We start from the raw sequence: 26,772 nt of genomic DNA on the forward strand, positions 1-26,772 counted from the left end.
AGCAGGAATCAGGAGGATAGAATTATGGTCAGATTTGCCGAATGGAGGGCAAGGGAGAGCTTTGTATGCGTCTCTGTGTGTGGAGTAAAGGTGGTCTGGAGTGGTTGATCATTGCTATACAACCATTTTCAGGCCTTGCCATAGTTTTGACTTAAATCTACCTCGGCCACTCAGGAATATCCACTGTCTTCTTGATAAGCAACTTCAGTGTAGATTTTGCCTTGTGTTTTAAGTTATTGTCCTGCTGAAAGGTGAATTCATCGTCTGGTGGAAAGCAGACAACCAGGTTTTCCTCTAGGATTTTGCCTGTGCTTAGCTCCATTCTGTTTCTTTTTTATCCTGAAAAACAGCCTGATTACAAGCATACCCATAACATAACATGATGCAGCCACCACTATGCTTGAAAATATGGAGAATGGTATTCAGTAATGTGGTATATTTGCCCCAAACATAACACTTTGTATTCAGGATAAAAAGTGAATTGCTTTGCCACAATCGTTGCAGTATTATTTGTGTGCCTTTTGCAAACAGAATGCATGTTTTGGAATATTCTTTATTCTGTACAGGTTTCCTTATTTTCACTCTGTCAATTAGGTTAGTTTTGTGTAGTAACTACAATGTTGATCCAGCCTCAGTTTTCTCCTATCACAGCCATTAAACTATAACAATTTTAAAGTCACCATTGGGCTCATGGTGAAATTCCCTGAGTGGTTTCCTTCCTCTCCGGCAACTGAGTTAGGAAGGACGCCTGTATCTTTGTAATGTATTGATAGACCATCCAAAGTGAAATGACTAACTTCACCATGCTCAAAAGGATATTCAATGTTTGCTTTTTTTTACCCATCTACCAATAAGTGCCCTTCTCTGTGAGGCAATGGTAAACATCCCTGGTGTTTATTTGACATTTACTGCTCGACTGAGGGACCTTATAGATTATTGTATTTTTTGGGGTACAGAGATGAGGTAGTCATTCAAAAATTAAGGTAAACACTATTATTGCACACAGAGTGAGTCCAGGCAACTTATTATGTGACTTGTTAAGCAAATGTTTACTCAGGAACAAATGGGTTGAACAGACATTTCAACTTTAAAAATGTTTCATTAATTAGTAACAATTTTGAAAACATAATTTAACTTTGACATTATGGGGTATTGTGTGTAGGCCAGTGACAAAAACATCTCAATTAAATAAATAATAATTCAGGCTGTAACAAAATGTTTTGGGGAAAAAGTCAAGGGGTGTGAATACTTTCTGGAGGCACTACACACACAACTGAAAATAATAGCCGTATTGCATGTGGAATAAGATAATAATAATTATTGTTTATAAGTGTTTTTCCAGAAACAGTCAATGTGCCCCATCTTTTCTCTCAGACCAAATAAAATCATAATATCAAAATTCTAACAGTCTGTTCCTGTCCCTGTTACCTGAGGTTGATGGTTTGGGGTGCAACAAGGGAGTCCCTCTCTGAGTGAGAGCTGGGGTGTCTGCCCCTCCTCCCTGAGTGGAACGTCCTGCCTCCCTTCCACTGGTGCTGTGGGTCGCTTCACTCAGACCCTCCTGGAAAGAGAGAAGAGGAGAGTTCAAACTGACCACTTGGTCTTTGCTTTGTAGCATCATTAATGAAAATATCTTGTGTGTTGTGTGGGCTCCTGAGTTGCGTAGCGGTCTAAGGCACTGCATCTCAGTGCCAGAAGCGTCACTACAGACCTGGTTCGTTTCCAGGCTGTATCACAACCGGCCGTGATTAGGAGTCCCATAGGGCGGCGCACAATTGGCCCAGCGTCGTTCGGGTTAGGGCTTGGCCGTCATTGTAAATAAGAATTTTTTGTTCTTAATGTTCTTAACTGACTTACCTAGTTAAATAAAAGGTAAAATAAAAATTTCTGATCAATTTGATGTTATTTTAAATGGACAAAAAAAGTGATTTTCTTTCAAAAACAAGGACATTTGTAAGTGACCACAATCTTTTGAAAGGTAATGTACATTTTGGGGAGAATCTGGGAAATCCTATATCAGGCGTATGGTATTTTCTCAATAGAAATGACGCGAGGCAAGAGCAGAGATCAGCTTCTCATTAGCTAGCTAACATTAGCTTTATTATATCTATATAGTGTTAGGTGTACTGTTGTTTTGAAATAACATTCTTTATATTGATTTGATTGTATACATAGTCTTAGCAAGCTCTTTGGCAGCAAGCTAAGCATTTTTAGCTATAATATTTAGCTAGCTAGCTTGCTTTGCAAATGTTAGCCTAGTTAGCATCAAGTGTTATAGAAAAATGGCCGTAGAAGCAACTCTAGCTTAGTTTAGAAGAAAGACTGACTTTTCAATTCATTTTGATGCACCTGTAGAACAAGGAGCTAGTTAGCAAAGATTTTTATCTGTGCCCTTGGTGTACAACAGCTTCTATGTACAACAAACTCCCTCACGATGCCAGGACAGCGGAGTCAATCACCACCTTCCGGAGACACCTGAAACCCCACCTCTTTAAGGAATACCTGGGTTAGGATAAAGTAATCATTCTAACCCCCCCCCCCACAAAAAAAGATATAGATGTACTATTGTAAAGTGGTTGTTCCACTGGATATCATAAGGTGAATGCACCAATTTGTAAGTCGCTCTGGATAAGAGCGTCTGCTAAATGATGTAAATGTAATACCCATGACAGATAATGCCATCATGGTTTGATAGGCCTGAGACCCCAGTGCAGCTCAATGTAAACAAGTGTAATGGAAGGGTGGGAATCTTCCGGCTAGCGTAGCATGGACAAACCTAACACAAATTAAAGTTTATGTAGTTGCCATAATATTTGAAGATGGGGATTGGACCACTCATCCGGATAAACATTAGCTAGTTATCGGTAAAGCTGTCTAACGTTAACAGTTAGCTAGCTGATATGCTCAGTGTCTGCTTGTGCCATTTGCACCATGATACACCTGCACACACCCCTAGTATGACTTCAAGGATTTGAAGACCTATTTCTCAAAGATGGAATGGACCGGTCTAGTGAAATGTGAGAGAGTGCACTACAGAAACTTGAAGAGGAACCACCTGGCTATAGGTAAGTGTCCCCCCTGGACCTATATCATGGACATTTTAAATGCATCACTATTACTTGAAAGGTATCTGAATGTTTTAGATTAGGTGATTAGATACGTTAGCTAGCTGTGTGTCTTTACACGTTTTAGGAGTCATTGGCCATGTTCGAATACCTGTACATGCATTCTAAATAGTAGGCATTTTGTGTATGTGATTATTAGTATTTTTTGACAACAGCTCTGATAATAGTTGATGGGATGCGCTCTACAAAAATGAACGAATGTCTGGAATCAACGTAATTGCGCATTAGATTATACGTAGAATTAGCCTAGTATGCAGATTTTTTTTTGCTTACTGCATTAGTTTTTATGAAACGGTACATTCTAAATACTATACAGTTTAAGGCAAGCCAGATTTCAGACATGGCGACTGTTGTATTGAGCAGTGTCTCTACTATGTGTTGTATTGAGCAGTATCTCTGCTGTGTGTGCGAATGTGTCCCTCAGGGCTGAACTCCCCAGTACCTGCTTTTATGAGGAGAGGCAGATTTAAACTGGTGAACAATGCTCAGCTTCTCGCACCCAGTGACTCCGAGGAGGATGAGTGGACCCCTCGCCTGGAGAGATGCTGGAGTTATGTAGTGAAAGCAGAGGGAAAAATAAGCTTTTGGAATGAAAGAGGCTCTGACAAGATTGAAAGAAGAGGAGGATGTTACAGTGAAAGAGGGGGAGGAAGAGAACTGTCACAGTGAAAGAGGAGATTGGAGGTCTGATTAACACCAGGAGTAAGTATACCGTCTTAAAACAGGGGCACAAACTCTGCTGTTGAACCGATATTTGGTTTTAAAGGGGCAGTTCTACTGAAGTTCTACACTTGAATATGTTCTATACTGTAGGGATTGTTAAAGCTACAAAGATGAGATGGCTTCCAACATTAATAGAGCAAATACTCTCATTATATTTGTCAGTAACTCTTTCTGTAGTGCGTTGTTCAGTCTCAATACTCAACATACCATGATAGCAATTTTATTTTCTTTTAAATGGGATTTGAAGCTCTACATTTCTTTTTAAAATCACAATGGTTTTAATGTCCTTAGTTCTCTTTTTATAAGGTAAGACGGACTGATCTGACTGATCTCTCTATGATACTGTACCATGTTATTAAAACCAACTCTAGTCTAATTACAAATGATGGAGAAGACCGAATCAAGACAAGGACCCAGATACCACTAGGCTAGTAGAACCTACCCAGCAACCACTAGACTAGTAGGACCTACCCAGATACCACTAGACTAGTAGACAGGTAGGACCTACCCAGATACCACTAGGCTAGTAGAACCTACCCAGCAACCACTAGACTAGTAGGACCTACCCAGATACCACTAGACTAGTAGACAGGTAGGACCTACCCAGATACCACTAGGCTAGTAGAACCTACCCAGCAACCACTAGACTAGTAGACTGGTAGGACCTACCCAGATGCCACTAGGCTAGTAGACTGATAGGACCTACCCAGCAACCACTAGACTAGTAGACTGGTAGGACCTACCCAGATACCACTAGGCTAGTAGACTGATAGGGCTAAAGGAGTGGAAGGTACGCTAAAATATATCAAGTTAGTACTAGTCTCTGTGGTCTGTTCTCCCTCACAGCACCTCGGAGCTTCCGACCCTCTGCAGCGTCTCAAGGAGCCCCTCAGCCTGACAAACTGGCTACACCTACAGTACAGGTGAGTGTTTGTTTACAACAGTACAGGTGAGTGTTTGTTTACAACAGTACAGGTGAGTGTTTGTTTACAACAGTACAGGTGAGTGTTTGTTTACAACAGTACAGGTGAGTGTTTGTTTACAACGGTGCAGGTGAGTGTTTGTTTACAACGGTACAGGTGAGTTTGTTTACAACGGTACAGGTGAGTGTTTGTTTACAACGGTACAGGTGAGTGTTTGTTTACAGCAGTACAGGTGGGTGTTTGTTTACAACGGTGCAGGTGAGAGTTTGTTTACAACGGTGCAGGTGAGAGTTTGTTTACAACGGTACAGGTGAGTTTGTTTACAACGGTACAGGTGAGTGTTTGTTTACAACGGTACAGGTGAGTGTTTGTTTACAACGGTACAGGTGAGTGTTTGTTTACAACGGTACAGGTGAGTGTTTGTTTACAACGGTACAGGTGAGTGTTTGTTTACAACGGTACAGGTGAGTGTTTGTTTACAACGGTACAGGTGAGTGTTTGTTTACAACGGTACAGGTGAGTGTTTGTTTACAACGGTACAGGTGAGTGTTTGTTTACAACGGTACAGGTAACTGCACAGCATATTATACATCTGGGGTGTTTCTTCTCTTAGATACTAGTGCTCAAGGTTTGGAGTTAAATTATGAATTTAATGATGATGTACTGTAGATATCATGTTATGTAATACTGTAGTTATGTAGCTCTGTCTAGACAGCAATGTCAGATTACAGCCCAACCCCCTTTGGTCCTAAAAAATACATGAAATTATAAATACAATCTTCTGTGGTCATCTCATTATACATGTCCTCAGCAGCCCCCCAGCGGTGAGGAGGCAGGACCCAGGAACATGGGGACAGAACCACCCCAGCCATTCCTGGAGGAGCTGACTGAAGAAGTGGCCTTCCTCAGAGACGTTAGCACAGCGGACACACACAGTGGAGAACAGGAGGGGCTAGGAGACAAGGTGTGTGTTACTGTCATACAATTTTTGTAATTTAACTAGGCAAGTCAGTTAAGAACAAATTCTTGTCAATGACAGCCTAGTGGGTTAACTGCCTTGTTCAGGGGCAGAACCACATTTTTACCATGTCAGCTCAGGGATTCGATCTTGCAACCTTTCGGTTACTAGTCCAACTCTCTAACCACTAGGCTAATTGTTAATGTTGTAAATGACTATTGTAGCTGGAAACGGATGATTGTTAATGGAATATCTACATAGGTGTGCAGAGGCCCATTATCAGCAACCATCACTCCTGTGTTCCAATGGCACATTGTGTTAGCTAATCCAAGTTTTTCATTTTAAAAGGCTAATTGATCATTAGAAAACCCTTTTGCAATTATGTTAGCACAGCTGAAAACTGTTGTCCTGATTAAAGAAGCAATAAAACTGGCCTTCTTTAGACTAGTTGAGTATCTGGAGCATCAGTATTTGTGGGTTCGATTACAGGCTCAAAATGTCCAGAAACAAAGAACTTTCTTCTGAAACTCGTCAGTTTATTCTTGTTCTGAAAATGAAGGCTATTCCATAAGAGAAATTGCCAAGAAACTGAAGATCTTGTACAACGCTGTGTACTACTCACAGAACAGCACAAACTGACTCTAACCAGAATAGAAAGAGGAGTGGGAGTGCACATCTGAGCAAGAGGACAAGAACATTAGAGTGTCTAGTTTGAGAAACAGATGCCTCACAAGTCCTCAAATGGCAGCTTCATTAAATAGTACATGCAAAACACCAACGTCAACAGTGAAGAGGCGACTCCGGGATGCTGGCCTTCTAGGCAGAGTTGCAAAGAAAAAGCCATATCTCAGACTGGCCAATAAAAATAAAAGATTAAGATGGGCAAAAGAACACAGACACTGGACAGAGATATGGCTTTTAACCCTGCCTAGAAGGCCAGCATCCCGGAGTCACCTCTTCACTGTTGATGTGACATGCCATTGGAACACAGGAGTGATGGATGCTGATAAATGTAGATATTCCATTAAACATTTATTTTAGATTTTTTTAAAGCAGCCGTTTCCAGCTACAATAGTAATTTACAACATGAACAATGTCTACACTGTATTTCAATGAACAAAAAGTGCTTTTCTTTAAAAAACAAGGACATTTCTAAGTGACCCCAAACTTTTGAATGGTAGTGTATGTCCCAACCCCGGAAATAAGAGAAAGGACTTTTAAGACACTGCGGAGCCGGCGCGAGATATGGGTCAGAAACAACATACCTCCATTTTATTTAACCTTTATTTAACTAGGCAAGTCAGTTAACAACAAATTCTTATATGGTCAATCCGACAGCAGAAGTGGCCGTACAGCATTTACTGCGATGGAGCCTCCCAGAGATGTCATGGCTTTCATACTTCTTGCGCTTAGCGGAGCACAGCAGAGCTATTGTGAAGGAAGTGAGTTTGTACCGCCCCCACCTACTGTCAACAAATCATGCCAACGCGGAGCTATATGGAAACCCTACACATTGTTACAAATTGTGGTCATTTGCACTTGTGTCGCGGCTGAAGGTGGAGGGCTGGAGCAAGCAGGGAATGACATCGCTTGAGAGGGCAAGATGCATGTCAGGAGAAATGTAGTATGATCATAAGGAGACATATACTTGAATTATGGAGGAGGAATGGGGGGGGGCAGAGGAGGTTGAAGAGAAAGAGGGAGTTAGAGGGTGAGCTTGAATTGGTTACAAATGGAAATGGTTTGTTGAAGAAGAATAGTAGAAAGTGTAAGCAGAGTGAGCTGTACACCAGATCGAAGACAGGAGGAGAAATGGAAGTGAATGAGGGCGACGTATCGGAGGTGGTAGGGGTGGTATGTGTGGTGAAGTTATCAGAGCCAGAGGCTTGCACCGAGGGTCAGGATGAGTCTGATGGTAGGGGTGACATTTTTGGAAAAAGTGGAACCTTGCCTTTTGGCTGGTCCATTTGTGTTTTCAGGGTGGGTTAAAACGGAGTAAGGTGCCGTGAAATCGGTGAAGGTAACCCGAAGTGGTCTTGTGATAATTGTTTGTGTTTGTTGGTGAGAGGGAAAAGGTGATCCGCATCAAACGACTGTGGACAAGAGATGTGAATTGTTTTTGCTCTCAAGAAAAGGGCGAGTGATTACTGGCGTAGCGGTAAATGTGAAAGTGGACCAACTGAAGATAAATATTTCCGGTGTTTGTGATGCTCGTTATTTGGTGTGACGCAGACAGGGTGGTGTGAGTGGAGAAAGTCGTTGTCTGTTCTTTTGCGTTTTGATGTTGAGTCTTTGCCTGACAAAGTGACGTTAGAACATACACTCAATGACCAAAAGTATGTGGACACCTGCTCGTCCAACATCTCATTCCAAAATCATAGGTATTAATATGGAGTTGGTCCCCCCCTTGCTGGTACATCAGCCTCCACTCTTCTGGGAAGGCTTTCCACTAGATGTTGGAACATTGCTACAGGGACTTGCTTTCTTCAAACATAAGAGCATTAGTGAGGTTGTCCAATTAGGCCTGGCTCGCAGTCAGCGTTCCAATTCATCCCAAAGGTGTTTGATGAGGTTAAGATCAGGGCTCTGTGCAGGCCAATCCACACCGATCTCGACAAACCATTTTTGTATCGACCTCGCTTTATGCACGTGGGCATTGTCATGCTAAAAAAATAAAGGGCCTTCCCCAAACTGTTGCCACAAAGTTGGAAGCACAGAATCATCTAGAATGTCATTGTATGCTGTAGCATTAAGATTTCCCTTCACTGAAAATAAGGGGCCTAGCCCGAACCATGAAAAACAGCCCCAGACTATTATTCCTCCTCCACCAAATGTTACAGTTGGCACTATGCATTGGTGCAGGTAGCGTTCTCCTGGCATCCGCCAAACCCAGATTCGTCCTATGGACTGCCAGATGGTGAAGCGAGGTTAATCACTCCAGAGAACGCGTTTCCAGTGCTCCAGAGTCCAATGTCGGTGAGCTTTACACCACTCCAGCCGACGCTTGGCATTGCGCATGATCTTATGCGTGTGTGCCTACTCAGCCATGGAAACACATTTCATGAAGCTCCTGACAAACAGTTTTTGTGCTGATGTTGCTTTCAGAGGCAGTTTGGAACTCGGTAGTGAGTGTTGCAACCAATGACAGAGGATTTTTACGCATTTCAGCACTCGGCAGTCCTGTTCTGTGAACTTGTGTGGCCTACCACTTTGCAGCTGAGCAGTTGTTACTTCTAGACATTTCCACTTCACAATAACAGCACTTACAGTTGACCGGAGCAGATCTAGCAGGGCAGAAATTTGACGAACTGACTTGTTGGAAAGGTGGCATCTTATGACGATGCCACATTGAAAGTCTACTGCTGTTTGCTCAATTTTATACAACTGTCAGCAACGGGTGGGGCTGAAATAGCTGGATTCACTAATTCGATGGAGTGTCCATATACTTTTGTATATATAGTGTATCAGTTATCCCTTACTAGCTTTTGTACCAAATACATTACGTTGTTACGTGTCAAGCTTATGGGCATGTGGCAGCAGAGTGTAGGAGGGAGGTTCCTAGGTGTGAGAAGTGTGCAGAAAGGCATGAGACAAAATGAATGTGTAGCATTGGGGAAAGAAGCAGTATGTGTTATCTGTAGGGGTGCCCATGCGGCTGGGGATCAGAAATGTCCGGTGAGAGTGAGGCAGGTTGAGGCTACCAGGGTTAGAGTATTGCAGAACTTGTCATATGCGGAAGCAGTGAATAAATTATAGGAAGATGGGTCAAGGGGGAGGGATCCTAAGAGGAGTGGTGTGAGTAGTAGCTCTGTACCAGTACAGATGGACAGGCCAACAAGTGATATATGCTTCAGTAAGATTATATGCAGAGAAGTATATGGGTGTACGAGATTTGACATCAGAAGAGTTACAGGGTGTGTTGAGTGGTGGTGTCCCATCCTTTCAGGCTGTTGGCCTGCGGTACCACTAGATTTAGTAGAATAGGGTGGTGGGTTTTTAACGAGTGTTGGGTTATATGGTAGGGTATTTGTTGATTTCTACCTTTTTTTTCAAGCAAAGAGTAAGGGAGTTATACTCCAGTCTAGTTGGTGGCGGTAATGCAATATTTATTCAATGCCAACAACCGTTAAAACTCATTGAAGAAGATACAAAATGTGAGATGTGCAAGAGCATGTGGTATGGAGCTTGATTTGGCCTCTGCATGCCCCGCAATTGCGTCACACACTCCATAAAAAGCCTAGACCATATTTCACATTTTAGGATCAAGCATAAATTGGCTTTTATTCCGACCCCAGTGCAGCTCAGTGTGAACAAGCGTAATGGTAGGGTCGCGATCTACTGGCTAGATAGATACAATACCTAGATATCTACAGTAACATTAGGCTAGAAATTGTTCAACTCATCTTGTCGAAAGAATTTATAATCCTAATGAATTTGCAGTCGTCCATTGACGACGCTCTTAGTCCCAGACTGAGGCGGTAGCTGCTGCACTTACTAAAGTACATACATAGATTAAAATACAAATTGGTTATAAAAACAAGAATGTTGTAATTGTCAGCCAGGTATTGTAAATTACTAGCCTTTTGAAACCGTTATTGGAAAAAAACAGCTACATAATCCACAGTTTCTAAACCCAAAGGTGCATCATCACGAGACTTCCAGGAACGCTTGTGAAGCAGACCAGGTCGGGGTTTTGGGTATGAGAAGTGACAAAATATTCCCTAGTTGTTAATTTTCTCGAAATCTAAAGGCAAAACCTAGATTCGAGCCAATGTCTTAAGTAGTTGAACATGGTATTACTCCAACCTCGTGAAAATGACAAACTGACACGTTTTCATTTTCGCCAAAAACAATTTTATATCGAACAAGTGCCTTTGAGTTTACGGTTTGCACATACGCAGTATGGCGCGAGACGACAGTAAAACCAGATGACATGTTTCTGCACGAGTTTAGCTATATAACATCGCCTACAAGCGTGATGGAGGATTTCTGTTGGAGAAGCAGTTTCTGCCTATCTTTATAATGTACTGTCCTCGATCTGACCGTTGCATGCATCAACCAATGGTTGTGTGACACGTCTTCGATTGTGTCATTCTCTTCTTTTTCTTATGTATAAAGGCGGTCCGCAAACAAGCGTCAAGAGTTGCACGCCGCCACCTACTGTACGGGTGGTAAACTACAGGAAAAAAATACCCATAATAGGAAAATACAAAGTCCACCTTTTTAACTCCCTAGGTTGTCAAGAAATATTCACTGGTGCAGGCTCTATTACCATTGCATATTCAACGCTACTCACTCCTTCGACTCGTCTCACCGCCTCCAGATAGGACACAAGCTGTCTAGCCCTTCGCCCAGGCCACCTCTGGCTCCTTCGCCCAGGCCACCTCTGGCTCCTTCGCCCAGGCCACCTCTGGCTCCTTCGCCCAGGCCACCTCTGGCTCCTTCGCCCAGGCCACCTCTGGCTCCTTCGCCCAGGCCACCTCTGGCTCCTTCGCCCAGGCCACCTCTGGCTCCTTCGCCCAGGCCACCTCTGGCTCCTTCGCCCAGGCCACCTCTGGCTCCTTCGCCCAGGCCACCTCTGGATCCTTCGCCCAGGCCACCTCTGGATCCTTCGCCCAGGCCACCTCTGGATCCTTCGCCCAGGCCACCTCTGGCTCCTTCGCCCAGGCCACCTCTGGCTCCTTCGCCCAGGCCACCTCTGGCTCCTTCGCCCAGGCCACCTCTGGCTCCTTCGCCCAGGCCACCTCTGGCTCCTTCGCCCAGGCCACCTCTGGCTCCTTCGCCCAGGCCACCTCTGGCTCCTTCGCCCAGGCCACCTCTGGCTCCTTCGCCCAGGCCACCTCTGGCTCCTTCGCCCAGGCCACCTCTGGCTCCTTCGCCCAGGCCACCTCTGGCTCCTTCACCCAGGCCACCTCTGGCTCCTTCACCCAGGCCATTCCAGGAATTTGGGTGCATGTTCCCCACCACAATTGCAACATAATACCTCCGCTGGCATTTGATACTCTTCCCGGCTGCATTTACTTGCCAGATGACAAAATCTTTGACACTGAAGGGGTTTATGCATGAAGGCTCTTACAGGGTATCTCATGTAGCCTGACTTTACATGAGAAGGGAGAGACTCTTAATCAAAGAGGAAAAGTATGGATGAAGTGAATTTTCTTCACTCCATCTACCAATACGGGTCAGTCGACGTGCACCAACCACTCCACGTACATCCTCGGGTATTTCATCTGCACGCACTTCATGCGCCACCCCAGAGATGACCCCCTTGATAGGCACTTTGCTTTGAAGATCCACACACAAAACATTTCACTCCGATATCTTTTTGAGGCAGAAAGACCACTTATTCTGCTCCGCTGATCTAAAAATCTGAATAAGACCATCTCTACAGTGTCATCGACTGACAGATTGCTATAACTGTGGGGCACGTTCCTATGCCCAGGCATTGCTGACGCCCCCCAGACCTTACAAATATCTGGATAGGTATTTTACTATCTGCTAACCACATCATACGTCATAGCAATCTGTCAGTCGATGACGTAGCACGCAACCATTGGTTGATGCACACAACGTCTGAGCAGGGGAACGCAACTATTATGTTGTTAGCTGATAAATACGTATCTTGGCAGCAAGGTCTGGGCAGAGGAACGAGCCCACAGTCTCTACCAACTGACGGAGTTACATTTTGCGAGCCAGCCCACTCTGGTCTGCAAGACCGTTGCAACCTGGCCTCAGAGCATTTAGTATTATTCTTTACGTATTTACGGGACGCTCCATTTAGTATTATTCTTTAATAATGAAACGCTCCAGTAGCCAACATTCATTGTAACTGATATTGAAATGCTCCAGTAGCCAACATTCATTGTAACTGATATTGAAATGCTCCAGTAGCCAACATTCATTGTAACTGATAATGAAACGCTCCAGTAGCCAACATTCATTGTAACTGATAATGAAACGCTCCAGTAGCCAACATTCATTGTAACTGATATTGAAACGCTCCAGTAGCCAACATTCATTGTAACTGATATTGAAACGCTCCAGTAGCCAACATTCATTGTAACTGATATTGAAGCGCTCCAGTAGCCAACATTCATTGTAACTGATATTGAAGCGCTCCAGTAGCCAACATTCATTGTAACTGATATTGAAACGCTCCGGTAGCCAACATTCATTGTAACTGATATTGAAACGCTCCAGTAGCCAACATTCAATGTAACTGATATTGAAACGCTCCGGTAGCCAACATTCATTGTAAGTGATATTGAAACGCTCCGGTAGCCAACATTCATTGTAAGTGATATTGAAACGCTCCAGTAGCCAACATTCATTGTAAGTGATATTGAAACGCTCCAGTAGCCAACATTCATTGTAAGTGATATTGAAACGCTCCAGTAGCCAACATTCATTGTAACTGATATTGAAACGCTCCAGTAGTAAACATTCATAACTGTGGGGCACGTTCCTATGCCCAGGCATTGCTGACGCCCCCCAGACCTTACAAATATCTGGATAGGTATTTTACTATCTGCTAACCACATCATACGTCATAGCAATCTGTCAGTCGATGACGTAGCACGCAACCATTGGTTGATGCACACAACGTCTGAGCAGGGGAACGCAACTATTATGTTGTTAGCTGATAAATACGTATCTTGGCAGCAAGGTCTGGGCAGAGGAACGAGCCCACAGTCTCTACCAACTGACGGAGTTACATTTTGCGAGCCAGCCCACTCTGGTCTGCAAGACCGTTGCAACCTGGCCTCAGAGCATTTAGTATTATTCTTTACGTATTTACGGGACGCTCCATTTAGTATTATTCTTTAATAATGAAACGCTCCAGTAGCCAACATTCATTGTAACTGATATTGAAATGCTCCAGTAGCCAACATTCATTGTAACTGATATTGAAATGCTCCAGTAGCCAACATTCATTGTAACTGATAATGAAACGCTCCAGTAGCCAACATTCATTGTAACTAATAATGAAACGCTCCAGTAGCCAACATTCATTGTAACTGATATTGAAACGCTCCAGTAGCCAACATTCATTGTAACTGATATTGAAACGCTCCAGTAGCCAACATTCATTGTAACTGATAATGAAACGCTCCAGTAGCCAACATTCATTGTAACTGATATTGAAACGCTCCAGTAGCCAACATTCATTGTAACTGATATTGAAACGCTCCAGTAGCCAACATTCATTGTAAGTGATATTGAAACGCTCCAGTAGCCAACATTCATTGTAACTGATATTGAACATTCATTGTAACTGATATTGAAACGCTCCGGTAGCCAACATTCATTGTAACTGATATTGAACATTCATTGTAACTGATATTGAAACGCTCCGGTAGCCAACATTCATTGTAACTGATATTGAAACGCTCCAGTAGCCAACATTCATTGTAACTGATATTGAAACGCTCCAGTAGCCAACATTCATTGTAAGTGATATTGAAACGCTCCAGTAGCCAACATTCATTGTAAGTGATATTGAAACGCTCCGGTAGCCAACATTCATTGTAACTGATATTGAAACGCTCCAGTAGCCAACATTCATTGTAACTGATATTGAAACGCTCCGGTAGCCAACATTCATTGTAAGTGATATTGAAACGCTCCAGTAGCCAACATTCATTGTAACTGATATTGAAACGCTCCAGTAGTAAACATTCATTGTTCATTAATTCACTGTTGTCACGGGTGTCGTAGGGTGTAGACCAAAACGCAGCGGGAAAATGTATACTCATCTTCTTTTTATTGAGTGAAGAAGGAAACCGTATACAAAACAAACTTTCAAACAGTCTTGTCAGGCACAAGAACAATCTCCCACAAAAACCCATGAAAAACAAACTCCTAATTATAGGACCCTCAATCAGAGGCAACAATAACCAGCTGCATCCAATTGACGGTCCAACCCCAATTAACTAAACATAGAAATAGAGAAGACTAGATAGAACATAGAAATATACTAACATAGAACAATGACTAACAAACCCCGGACTAATAAATGAAATACCCCTCTACCTAAACACATACACAAAACACACCCTGAACCACATAAAACAAACACCCCCTGCCACTTCCTGACCAAACTACAATAACAAATAACCCCTATACTGGTCAGGATGTGACAACTGTTTTTCCTTCTTTCTTTGCAGACTTTCTTTGTCTGTACATATTCATTCACTTTCTTGGTTCTTCTCACCCAACTCATAGGCTCTTTTAAGAGCCATTCTCTCTCTCCATCTCTCTCTCACTCTTCTTACTCTCTCTGTGTTCTCGGTCTGTCTGCCTGCTTCTGTACGCACCTGTATGTCTACCTTAGTGGGTTGGTTATTCTATCTGTCCGTCCATCTGTCAGTCAATCAGTCTGCCTGCCTGTCTGGCTGAGCCGACTGTCTGCCTGAGCCACCTGTCTACCTGAGCTACCTGTCTGCCTGAGCTGCCCGCCTGCCTGTCTACCTGAGCTACCTGTCTACCTGAGCTACCTGTCTGCCTGAGCTACCCGTCTGCCCGAGCTGCCTGTCTGAACTGCTTGCCTGAGCTGTCTGTCTACCTCCATCACAACAGGCACATAGTCTTCCTCTGAAGTCGAAGCCATACTATGACGCTCAACTGGAAGAGCTTCTGAGTAGGGTTGCAAAATCCAGGGAACTCTCAAACAAATTCCCTGCTTTTCCAGAAATCCTGATTGGAGGATTCCGGATTTCCTGCATATTCCCTGCCGATTCCAGCAGGGATTTAGGGAAAACAAAGGAATTTATTGAAAGATCCCGGAATTTTGCAAGCCTACTTCTGAGACAATGGCAATCCTGTGGTCTGGCGGTCAACCCAGAACCGGTAATGTGATTTCTAATAAAAAATGGATTCAAACAGTGTGATGTGTAGTCTTTGTCCCCTACCAAAACCCTTTGTCACAGCTGAAACCCTTTTATGGAGAGAAATGTTTTCTTAGAAACCTTTCAGAGGTGAACATCTTTAATGAATTGGTTAATTGAAAAAGTATAATGGGCCAGGAATAGTAGCAACAGCAAATGACAATCCAAAGAAACAAATTATTAATGCCTACCATGAGTGTATTCTGAACCTTTTTTTAGGCTGAAATGTTGGACACCCCTGCTCTAGCATGGCATCATTTTTAACATGTCTGTGTATTGTTGTCTCATTTCCAGCGGCGATCGGAGCTAGCGACAAAACAACAAGAGCCAACAGCAACACAGCTGATAACACTGTTGAAGACATGGACCATACAGAGTCACATCTAGGTTAGGGAAATGAGCCCAATAGCATATTTGTAAAAAAATATATATATATATATATATTTTAAACATATTGGACTATGTATATAGACTATGCATGGTCCATATAATCAGGTATGCTATTAGCAATAAGCATTATCACCTGTAGCCCAACTGGTGCAGTATATGGATGCCCATCTGCATTTACCATGGGCTAATCACAGTGTTAGGGAAGCTACTCTGAAAATATAGTTTACCAAGCTACCAATTACTTCACACTGGAACAAGTTAAGATGCACTAAAGCTACCCTTAAGAAAAACACTGGCTAATCATTAGCTAATCCCTAGTTGGCATGTATTGATGAATGTAAACATGAAAACACATGAATAAGCTATTTGGCTTCAGATATTCGAACACAAGAAGCAGTGCCACTCATAGTCCTAGATATACCAAGAACTGTATAAAACCTTACAGACAGAATAACACAATATAAAATGAACAAGGGAAACTTATTTTTAGGCGAAGGTGTCTGAGTGTAATCATGTTTGCCATATTGTATTCTGAATAAAATTGATTTACACCAAAACAGTCTTTATGGTCATTAGTATTATGGGAGCCATATTGGATTTTGAACGCCATAATGGATTTGAGGCTAAATCCAGTGCGGACCCAAAGATAATCTGTGGTGGCCCCATGACTAAATTCCAAATGTAGAGGCTAAAGATAAAAAAAATCCTTCAAGGAACCTTAGACCCCAAAAAATATATAATTCCAATGTCTGAGCCCACTTGTTTTCCTTAGAGCTGATTCCAATAGCCACAACATCAAAAGACAGGTGTAACTGTGTATTGTTGTCTAGCAGGATCATACAGCACTGAATGAGAGAGAATTTGACTTGGAAAGTTGTCTACTAATCAGCTACAGAAAAGTCAAGCTTACATTCATCATAAATATTCATAGTTTACAGTATATTTCCGCCCATTGTACCACTGTGTTTACAGCTCTATATTTCCAAGATGTATTAAGAGATCCTAATGGTGGTTGGTTTGTGTATGTAGTTACAGCTCTATATTTACAAGATGTATTAAGAGATCCTAATGCTGGTTGGTTTGTGTATGTAGGGCAGACAACTGGCTACTTTTATTCCACATTTGAGCAATATCAGAGCTTGCAATATTGGGTTACACAAGCTTATGTGGCCCATCCCCCCTCCAGCCAGGCATTTTCTGAACTTTTAGTTCAGGGAGTGTGTCACAATATCTATACATTTAACCACTTTTGCAGTCAAATATTTTTTGGCTGCTTTGTTATGATAACATTTGTGTTCTTTTATTGACATGTAATGCCTTTGATTTAGTAACTGTGATACTATACTATACTTTACTGTGAAAATGTAAATGTAAATGATACTTGTGAGATTGGGGACCGGACAGTTGTTGGTACATTGAGAGTATGCTGTGAACTCCAGACAATGGGGCTATAGAGGAATCAAGGTATGCATGTCCAAATCACCACCACAGTGTGGATGATTAAAACCAGCTAACACACTTGTTTCCTTGGAAGTTGTGGGAATGTACGTTTTTGATTTCCCATTGGTTCTGGGAAGGAAGAAGTTGTTGGTAGATTGAGAGTATGCTGTGAACTCCAGACTACACTCACACACAGAGAGAAACAGAAACATGAGCATGAGTGGAATTCCCCGCTGATGTCATACTTCTTTATTTGTACTAAAAAATACCTTCAAAATCTTTGGTACCACCTCTTAAAAACCCACACTTTGAAAGTAATGACATAGAAACAGAACAATATGTACCTATTGTTCAGACCCAGACAGAGTTCAGATGAGTTGTTCTGTGACTTCCCATTCTCACATTATAAATGCTAAGATTAAAAACCCTCTGACAGAGTTGAGATAAGTTGAATTGTTCTGTGCCTTCCTATTCTCATATAAAAAATATTAAGTTTAAAAACCCTCTGACAGAGTTGAGAAGTTGAGTTGTTCTGTGACTTCCTATATTCTAACATAATTTGCATGTGGGTGTGGGCAGCAGGGTATGTTTAGACTTCCTGTTTAGGTAGACACACAGACTGAAAGTCATTGACTTTCCACCATATGCTCTGTGGAGGCTTTATACAACTTGGGTGTGTGTTCATCACATCAGAGGATTCTGGATCAGTTGAGAATTGATTTCAATTTGGTCAATACTTTGTGTTCATCACTTCATAGGATTCTGGATCAGTTGAGATGTTAATTTTGTCAGTATTTTGTGTTCATTACGTCAAAGGATTCTGGCTCAGTTGACAGTTGGATCAGGTCAAATACAAGTGTCAAATCTGCACACTAGAGAAGACAGGCTTGACCAACACTAGAGAAGACAGCCTTGACCAACCTTGACGACTTATTTAGTTCTTATTTATTTTTATAATTTCATTTTGGTGTGCAGTTTTTCAACTTTTGTCAGGTTCATTTGTTGGCTCAGATCTGTCATGGACGGAGGTTCACTGTCAGCATCATCGTCTGAGCAGGAGGCAGATTCTTCACCCTACAGCACCAGTGCTCTCCTACAGAACCCAGAGGAAAATGGGGCTATAGAGGAATCAAGGTATGCACGTCCAAATCACCACCACAGCGTGGATGATTAAAACCAGCTGACACTTGTTTCCTTGGAAGTTGTGGGAATGTATGTTTTTGATTTCCCATTGGTTCTGGGAAGGAAGCCATATGTTTCCTGACCGCTAAAACTGAATGTTTTTTTTTAAACCTTCTGAGAACAATAGTAAACATTTAGCCTGTTCTGGGAACATACAATTTTGGTTGCAGGGAGGTTCTGAGAACATTTTACTGCTAGCTTAGATGAACTGTTTTGAATTCCAAGCACAGATATGACATAAATTAATTTGCTTAGGCATTAATCATGCAAACATTACCTTTTTTTTATTTTGACATGGCATCAGCGAAATTTGAACCTAACCTTGCTATCCATGGAGTAAGTCCACTATGCCTCAAGGATCACAATAGTATGACATGTTTTTAACTCATACAAACCTGTTCATTTTAGTCTATTCAACCAGACCCTATTTTAAAGGAAAAAACACACTTAACAAGACAGAGGATAGAGATAGTTTTCTTGATACTGAGAACAGAATGTACATGTTTTTAAATAACATTCTTAGAACAATTTATTTGAACGTTACACATTTTTTATTGTATTTTATGGAATTTTTTTGTTATGTTCTAAGAACATAACTTGAAATAGAACCATAATGATACCTGTGGAAAACGTTATGCTGAAGTACTGAAATTCCCACAGGTTTTCTTAACGTTCTCTGAACGAGAACATTACTTTAAATATAGCCGTAAGGAAACATTATGGAAAGGTTGTATGCAAAGTAACCATAATACAACCAGGCTCTCACCAAGTTCTACAAAATATATGGTTGTTAAACATTGTGCTAGCTGGGAAAACACTTGCAATACGATCAGTGAATAACAGGGTGTATGTGAATAAATCGTGTGTGGGTGATTCCAGCTACATTAAAAAAGGAACTTGGTATGTCAGGGGAGTTTCCCAGGTCAATAAGTTGAATTGTCCATCACTGTTCAGGTCACATGACTACTGCTGATGCTCTATGACTTGTTCAGTAGCATTAAAGGGGAACCAAGAACTATGTTCTAGAGTTTTAGTAAGTGCCAGTGCACTACCGCCTGTGTCAATAAGGCACAGACTTCTCAGCAGAGGCTGTGCTTCATCCACATACAACAACAAAAAAACTCATTATTTGGCAATTTGTTTCCAAATAAAACACTACTTAGACTGCAGTGCAATGATCTGTTTACTCTTGTGGAATGACATTGCAGAATGATAATTAGATCATTGAGTCCTGTTGCACGGAAGGTTTTTATCCTGAAATTGTTTTTGTCCCAGAAGGGGCTGAGGACTAGGTTGCGCAATGACCCAATTATCAATTCTTCTGATTGTAGTATAGCCTGCTACTGCACAGCACCCACACATCAAAAGACATTGACGGCATCCCAAATGGCCTCTTATTCCTTATATAGTGCACTACTTTTGGCCAGAGCTCTATGGGCCCTGCTCAAAAGTAGTGCACCATGAAGGGAATAGGTTGCCATTTGAGACACAGCCATTATTTGGTTCATAATGTGTAGGCCAGTAGTAAAGCCATACTCCTTACTCAGAGAGAATAGGCTAGTAGCCAATGACCATTTCTATTTTTATAGGATAATCCATTATTTCCCCAGCATGGCAGCCTGCTAAAGAAGAAGGAAGTTATTATTTATATTTTTTCATGTTAGATTACAATAAATGACCAAACTGCCACGGGAAGAAGTAGCATCTTGGTGTCCTTCCAAGACAGTGTTTATGATTGAAAACTTCCTTAATCTGGGTCACATTAATCTGCAGTCCAAGAGGAAGAAAACATGTTGGATATTCAGGACACAGAAGGGCTGGAGACTGGATCCATCTGTGAGGTTGAATGGACTGGACAATTTTGTTGATGGACATGCTCTATAACTCTGTTACTATATTGGATTCAAGTCAAATCAAAATATGGTAGCTATGCCTCAAAATTAGTGTTCTTTAATTCTGATGATACCCTAGTTTTGAGAAAAACAACCTTATTCTGCCTTAAACACACAAAAAACATCTTAACTGAAATCCTTACCTTTGTCATTGAGTTGATGAAGGCATCAAGGCTTGAACAAGCTGATCTCAGGATGCAGGGTTTCCTCTAGACACAAGAAGCATGCAGGCGGCACAGCACAGGGATCATTAGATGGCGATGATGATTTGAATCTGCTGCAGTTGACAGGTAGCTCACAGAGGAATGTTCTAGATCAGGAGTAGACAACCCTGTTCCTGGAGAGCTGCAGGATACTGAAGGATTTTGTTCCAACTAGGCACCACACCTGACCAACTGAGCTAATTGGTCAGTTCAGTGATTGGTCTTCCAGGTCGGTTAAATCAGAAACATAACACCAGGATTGCCTACCCCCGTACTAGATTGTAGAACATATCAAGGATGTGTTTTTCTCATCTTAGACAAGACACACTTGAAGTGGGGATAAACGTTGTTTGGGTGTGATGGTGGGTGTGTTTGCAGGCATGTGTAAATGCTACATGGTGTTACTGTGTATGCGTAGGTGTGAGGTTGTGCGTAGTTGTTCATGCTCTATGTGAGTACAAGTATGTGTCTATCTGCTTGCAGGTACGCTATGTTCAGGTGAGTGCTGTTGGTTTCCTACACAATATTTTCACTGTGTGTGTGTTTGTGTGCGTCTGTACAGGGTGAAGGTGGTGGAGGAGGAGATTGTCCCTGCTGGTGAGAGGTTGCTGTCCGGGGAGGACCAGGGCTCTCTGATCACTGACAGTATGTCAGTCACCTCAGCTGACCAGGAGAAACTACTACTGCTCAACAGGAACACCGAGCTACGCAGAGTCAACAAAGAGGTGACACAAAACTACACCGCACCTAACTACAGGAATTAAACCAGAGACAAGTGTACCACATTCTGTCAATACAAACTATTTTGGACGAGGCCAGAAAGGATGGTGATGATGTATGTCTGTATTAGCTGATGATAATGACGGTGGCGATGATGATGATGTGTCTGTTAGTTGATGAAGCTGAATGAAGACTGGGACCATGTGTATCGCAGCACCACTCTGAGTCTCCAACAGAGAGTAGAGACTCTGGAGCAGGAGAGCAACACAGTCAAACAACTCAACAACACGCTGCTGCTCAAAGTAGACCACGAACAGGTACCGACCGACAGAGGACACACACACGCACAAACAGATTAACGCATGTGCACGCACAAACACACTGACAGACACACACACTGACTGTATCCTGACTGTGTTTCTGTAGAACAAGAGGGAGTACTATGAACACACACTGATGCAGGAGTTGAAGAAGAACCAGCAGCTACATGAATACGTCAGATTGCTGGAGGATAGACTACATCACATAGACACCACCAGAGACTGGACAAAGAGCACACAGGTGAGCCTCATTATTATTACCTCTAGATCCTTTTAAAAGTGTATGTACTCTGTCATGCGATCCTTTAGACTGTATCTTTACTATATACAGTTGAAGTCATACGTTTACATACACTTAGGTTGGAGTCATTAAAACTCGTTTTTCAACCACTCCTGTCACGGTCGTGAGGAGAGACGGACCAAGGCGCAGCTTGATTGGAGTTCCACATCTTTATTTTAGTGAAACTAAAACCAAGAAACAAACAAACAACGACCGTGAAGTACCGTAGTGCTACATGCACTCACTCAAAACAATATCCCACAAAGCAGGTGTGCGAAAGGGCTTCCTAAATATGATCCCCAATTAGAGGCAACGATTACCAGCTGCCTCTAATTGGGAACCATACAAACCAGCAACATAGAAAATGAATGACGAGAACACCCCCCTAGTCACGCCTTGACCTAAACACCATAGAGAACCGAGGGCTCTCTATGGTCAGGGCGTGACAACTCCACACATTTCTTGTTAACAAACTATAGTTTTGGCAAGTCCGTTAGGACATCTACTTTGTGCATGACACAAGTAATTTTTCCAACAATTGTTTACAGACAGATTATTTCACTTATAATTCACTGTATCACAATTTGAGTGGGTCAGACGTTTACATACACTAAGTTGACTGTGCCTTTAAACAGCTTGGAAAATTCCAGAAAATGATGTCATGGCTTTAGAAGCTTCTGATAGGGTAATTGACAAAATTTGAGTCAATTGGAGGTGTACCTGTGGATGTATTTCAAGGCCTACCTTCAAACTCAGTGCCTCTTTGCTTGACATCATGGGAAAATCAAAAGAAATCAGCCAAGACCTCAGAAAACAAGTTGGAGACCTCCACAAGTCTGGTTCATCCTTGGGAGCAATTTCCAAATGCCTGAAGGTACCACGTTCAGCTGCACAAACAATAGTACGCAAGTATAAACACCATGAGACCATGCAGCCGTCATACCGCTCAGGAAAGAGATGCATTCTGTCTCCTAGAGATTAACGTACTTTGGTGCGAAAAGTGCAAATCAATCCCAGAACAACAGCAAAGGACCTTGTGAAGATGCTGGAGGAAACAAGTACAAAAGTGTCTATATCCACTGTAAAACTAGTCCTAATTTGACATAACATAATTGGAAAGGCCGCTCAGCAAGGAAGAAGCCACCTCTCTAAAACCGCCATAAAAAGATAGACTACGGTTTGCAACTGCACATGGGGACAAAGATCGTACTTTTTGGAGAAATGTCCTCTGGTCTGATGAAACAAAAATAGAACTGTTTGGCCATAATGACCATCGTTATGTTTGGAGGAAAAAGGGGGAGGCTTGCAAGCCGAAGAACACCATCCCAACCGTGAAGCACGGGGGTGGCAGCATCATGTTGTGGGTGTGCTTTGCTGCAGGAGGGACTGGTGCACTTCACAAAATAGATGGCATCATGAGGAGGGGAAATTATGTGGATATATTGAAGCAACATCTCAAGACATCAGTCAGAAAGTTAAAGCTTGGTGGCAAATGGGTCTTCCAAAAGGACAGTGACCCCAAGCATACTTCCAAAGTTGTGGCAAGATGGCTTAAGGACAACAGAGTCAAGGTATTGGAATGGCCATCACAAAGCCCTGACCTCAATCCCATAGAAAATTTGTGGGCAGAACTGAAAAAGTGTGTGTGAGCAAGGAGGCTTACAAACCTGACTCAGTTACACCAGCTTTGTCAGGAGGAATGGGCCGAAATTCACCCAACTTATTGTGGGAAGCCTGTGGAAGGCTACCCAAGACGTTTGACCCAAGTTAAACAATTTAAAGGCAATGCTACCAAATACTAATTGAGTGTATGTAAACTTCTGACCCACTGGGAATGTGATGAAAGAAATAAAACCTGAAAAAAATCATTCTCTCTATTATTATTTCACATTTCACATTCTTAAAATAAAGTGGTGATCCTAACTGACCTAAGACAGGGCATTTTTACTACAATTAAATGCCAGGAATTGTGAAAAACTGAGTTTAAGTGTATTTGGCTAAGGTGTATGTAAACTTCTGACTTCAACTGTATTAGCTATATGTATAATATATCTGTGTCTACCCTCTCCTTCCATCCTGTAGACCAGTTTGAGCACTGTGACCAATCTTCCAGAAACCACCCCCATCTCTGATGCTCCTGGGGTGCCGAATCTGTCCACTAGCCTCAGCAATGGCACCATACCCGGCCTCTCCTCCTCTTCCGGCCATGGCCTACCATCCCATCTCTTCTCCTCCTCCACCCCAGGTCGAGGGGCCCTGAGTAGGGGTAGAATCAGTATTGGCCCCTACAGGGCACTAGCGGACCAGGCAAACCCCCAGAAGGAGGTGCAAGACCTAAAGGAGCAGCTGGAGGCCCTCAGATGCCAGGTAGTTAACCTCACTTACCCCTCCACACCCTCCTCCCTCCTTCTCCTTACCCCCTCCACTCTCTCCTCCATAACCCCTCCACACCCTCCTCCCTCCTTACCCCCTCCACTCTCTCCTCCATGCCCCCTCCGCTCTCTCCTCCATGCCCCCTCCGCTCTCTCCTCCATGCCCCCTCCGCTCTCTCCTCCTTGCCCCCTCCGCTCTCTCCTCCTTGCCCCATCCGCTCTCTCCTCCTTGCCCCCTCCGCTCTCTCCTCCATGCCCCCTCCGCTCTCTCCTCCATGCCCCCTCCGCTCTCTCCTCCATGCCCCCTCCGCTCTCTCCTCCATGCCCCCTCCGCTCCCTCCTCCTCCATGCCCCCTCCACTCCCTCCTCCTCCATGCCCCCTCCGCTCCCTCCTCCTCCATGCCCCGTCCGCTCCCTCCACCTCCATGCTCCCTCCGCTACCTCCTCCTCCATGCCCCCTCCGCTCCCTCCTCCTCCATGCCCCCTCCGCTCCCTCCTCCTCCATGCCCCCTCCGCTCCGCTTCCTCCTCCTCCATACCCCCTCCGCTCCCTCCTCCTCCATGCCCCCTCTGCTTCCTCCTCCTCCATACCCCCTCCACTCCCTCCTCCTCCATACCCCCTCCGCTCCCTCCTCCATACCCCCTCTGCTCCCTCCTCTGTCGCCAGACTGTATTTCACCTAGCATTAACTACCAGTGTCCCTGTCCTCTGTCCCCAGGCTGTATTTCACCTAGCATTAACTACCAGTGTCCCTGTCCTCTGTCCAGACTGAGATCTATGAAGCAGACTACCAGACGGAGCACAAGGACCACAAACACACCCAGCAGGAGAACAAGAGACTGAGGAGGACGAGAGAGGAGATGAGACAACAGATGGCCCTACTGCAGGAGCAGGTAGTGGGATATATACACACGCAAACACACACATACACACATACATACATACATACATACATACATACATACATACATACATACATACATACATACATACATACATACATACATACACCTGGAATAATAACGACAGCTGGGCAGACGGGATATATCGTAACAGATGAGGACATAAACTGACATTGGGTTAAGTTGAACGTGAAAATAATGGGCCACAGCATATCCGTAATGACCATATGGTTTCACTAGAAGTCGTCTGGGAGATGTGCTGCATGTGAATATACCAACAGGGCCTTGCTGTAAAGATCACTTTTATTTATATCCCAGGGTCAGAGTTCATTCCTTTTTAGGAGAAACAAAAGGAATTCATCAAAGAGGGATATATTTGTTGAATTGACTAATACCTAACTAACTACTGACTCTTGTCTCCTGTGTCCAGCTCAAGGTATATGAGGATGACTTTAGGAAGGAGCGGTCAGACAAGCAGGTCCTGCAGCGTCTACTGATGAAGAAAAGTCCCGCTCTGGTCAAACAGCCTGTCCTGGTCCACCGCTGTAATAACGAGCAGCAGCCTGCTGGGGGAGACAAGAGGCGGCAGAGAGAGGAGCAGAGAGAGGAGCAGAGAGAAGCTCACAGCAGTACACCCCAGCCAGACCACCACCCGCTGTGCCCCAAACACTGTGAGAGGAGGAACGCTGAACAGTCCACATGAGGCAGACGACACACAAACATGCTCACTCACATTGAACTTGTATTACGATGTTGGTATTGCCACTAACGCGTTGAGGCCTAGCCTACTCCAGACCTGAGTGACTGTGTCTAATTGACAATGAAATGATTTGTATCTATTATCTTTCTCTCAATATGTATGAACCTTATGTTATTTCCTAATTCTGCCGATAATGTTGATTATCGAAGAAGGGACGGAGTGATTTTCCAGTTGTCTCTGCCTCCCTGCTTAGATAACATGGTCAACATTACCACCTAGTGTTTTTTTTAAATCCTACATAATGTCATGTTTTATGATGCAGTTGTTGGGACATCTCTAGAAAAGCCACAGTGAATTCAACTAATTAAATATACCCCGTCATTTCAAAAAACACCAGGATGTACTTAAATACAAGTGATCAACTTCAGATGTTGTCATTTCCTTATAACAAATATATTAAAAAAACAATGAAATACCGTTTTGGTCATTCTTCTAATTTCCCTGAAATAACTCTGTGTCACTAGTCCTCCAACCAAGCCAAGTCTCCTACACAGGCTACCGTGCTGTAGTCTGCTGAGAGGGGTGTCTGAAGATGGGTGGTTACTGTCCAGTGTTTAAACATCTCCCATCCACACCTGCTGGTGTCAGTCCTCACCAAAGCTACAGCATATTGCCAATATAGCTTCTTAAATGTCTTATCCCAAATGGCACCCTATTTCATACATAGGGTGATACTTTTCCCAGGGGCCAGTGAAT

At 43.1% G+C, this 26,772-nt stretch overlaps 1 protein-coding gene across 1 annotated transcript; it reads left to right on the forward strand.

The window, feature by feature from the left end:
* Window positions 1–18,069: 18,069 nt before the first annotated feature.
* si:ch211-153b23.7 (uncharacterized) lies at window positions 18,070–26,494 on the forward strand. Its single transcript, XM_014198764.2, has 7 exons — window positions 18,070–18,580; window positions 21,286–21,448; window positions 21,617–21,760; window positions 21,870–22,004; window positions 24,126–24,410; window positions 25,182–25,307; window positions 25,747–26,494. Exons 1-7 carry the CDS (start codon window positions 18,465–18,467, stop codon window positions 26,017–26,019), a joined length of 1,242 nt encoding a protein of 413 aa, XP_014054239.1. The 5' UTR covers window positions 18,070–18,464; the 3' UTR covers window positions 26,020–26,494.
* The last annotated feature ends 278 nt before the right edge of the window (window positions 26,495–26,772 follow it).

Source organism: Salmo salar, chromosome ssa05 (genome assembly GCF_905237065.1).
Source record: "Salmo salar chromosome ssa05, Ssal_v3.1, whole genome shotgun sequence".
Classification (NCBI taxonomy): domain Eukaryota; kingdom Metazoa; phylum Chordata; class Actinopteri; order Salmoniformes; family Salmonidae; genus Salmo; species Salmo salar.

Bases quoted from the DNA above. Each gene is read 5' to 3' on its own strand.
- si:ch211-153b23.7 (XM_014198764.2), top strand. From the start codon at position 18,465: ATGGACGGAGGTTCACTGTCAGCATCATCGTCTGAGCAGGAGGCAGAT. The intron at 22,005-24,125 runs GTGAGCCTCATT...TCCATCCTGTAG, and splicing joins ACTGGACAAAGAGCACACAG to ACCAGTTTGAGCACTGTGAC. The intron at 24,411-25,181 runs GTAGTTAACCTC...TCCTCTGTCCAG, and splicing joins TGGAGGCCCTCAGATGCCAG to ACTGAGATCTATGAAGCAGA.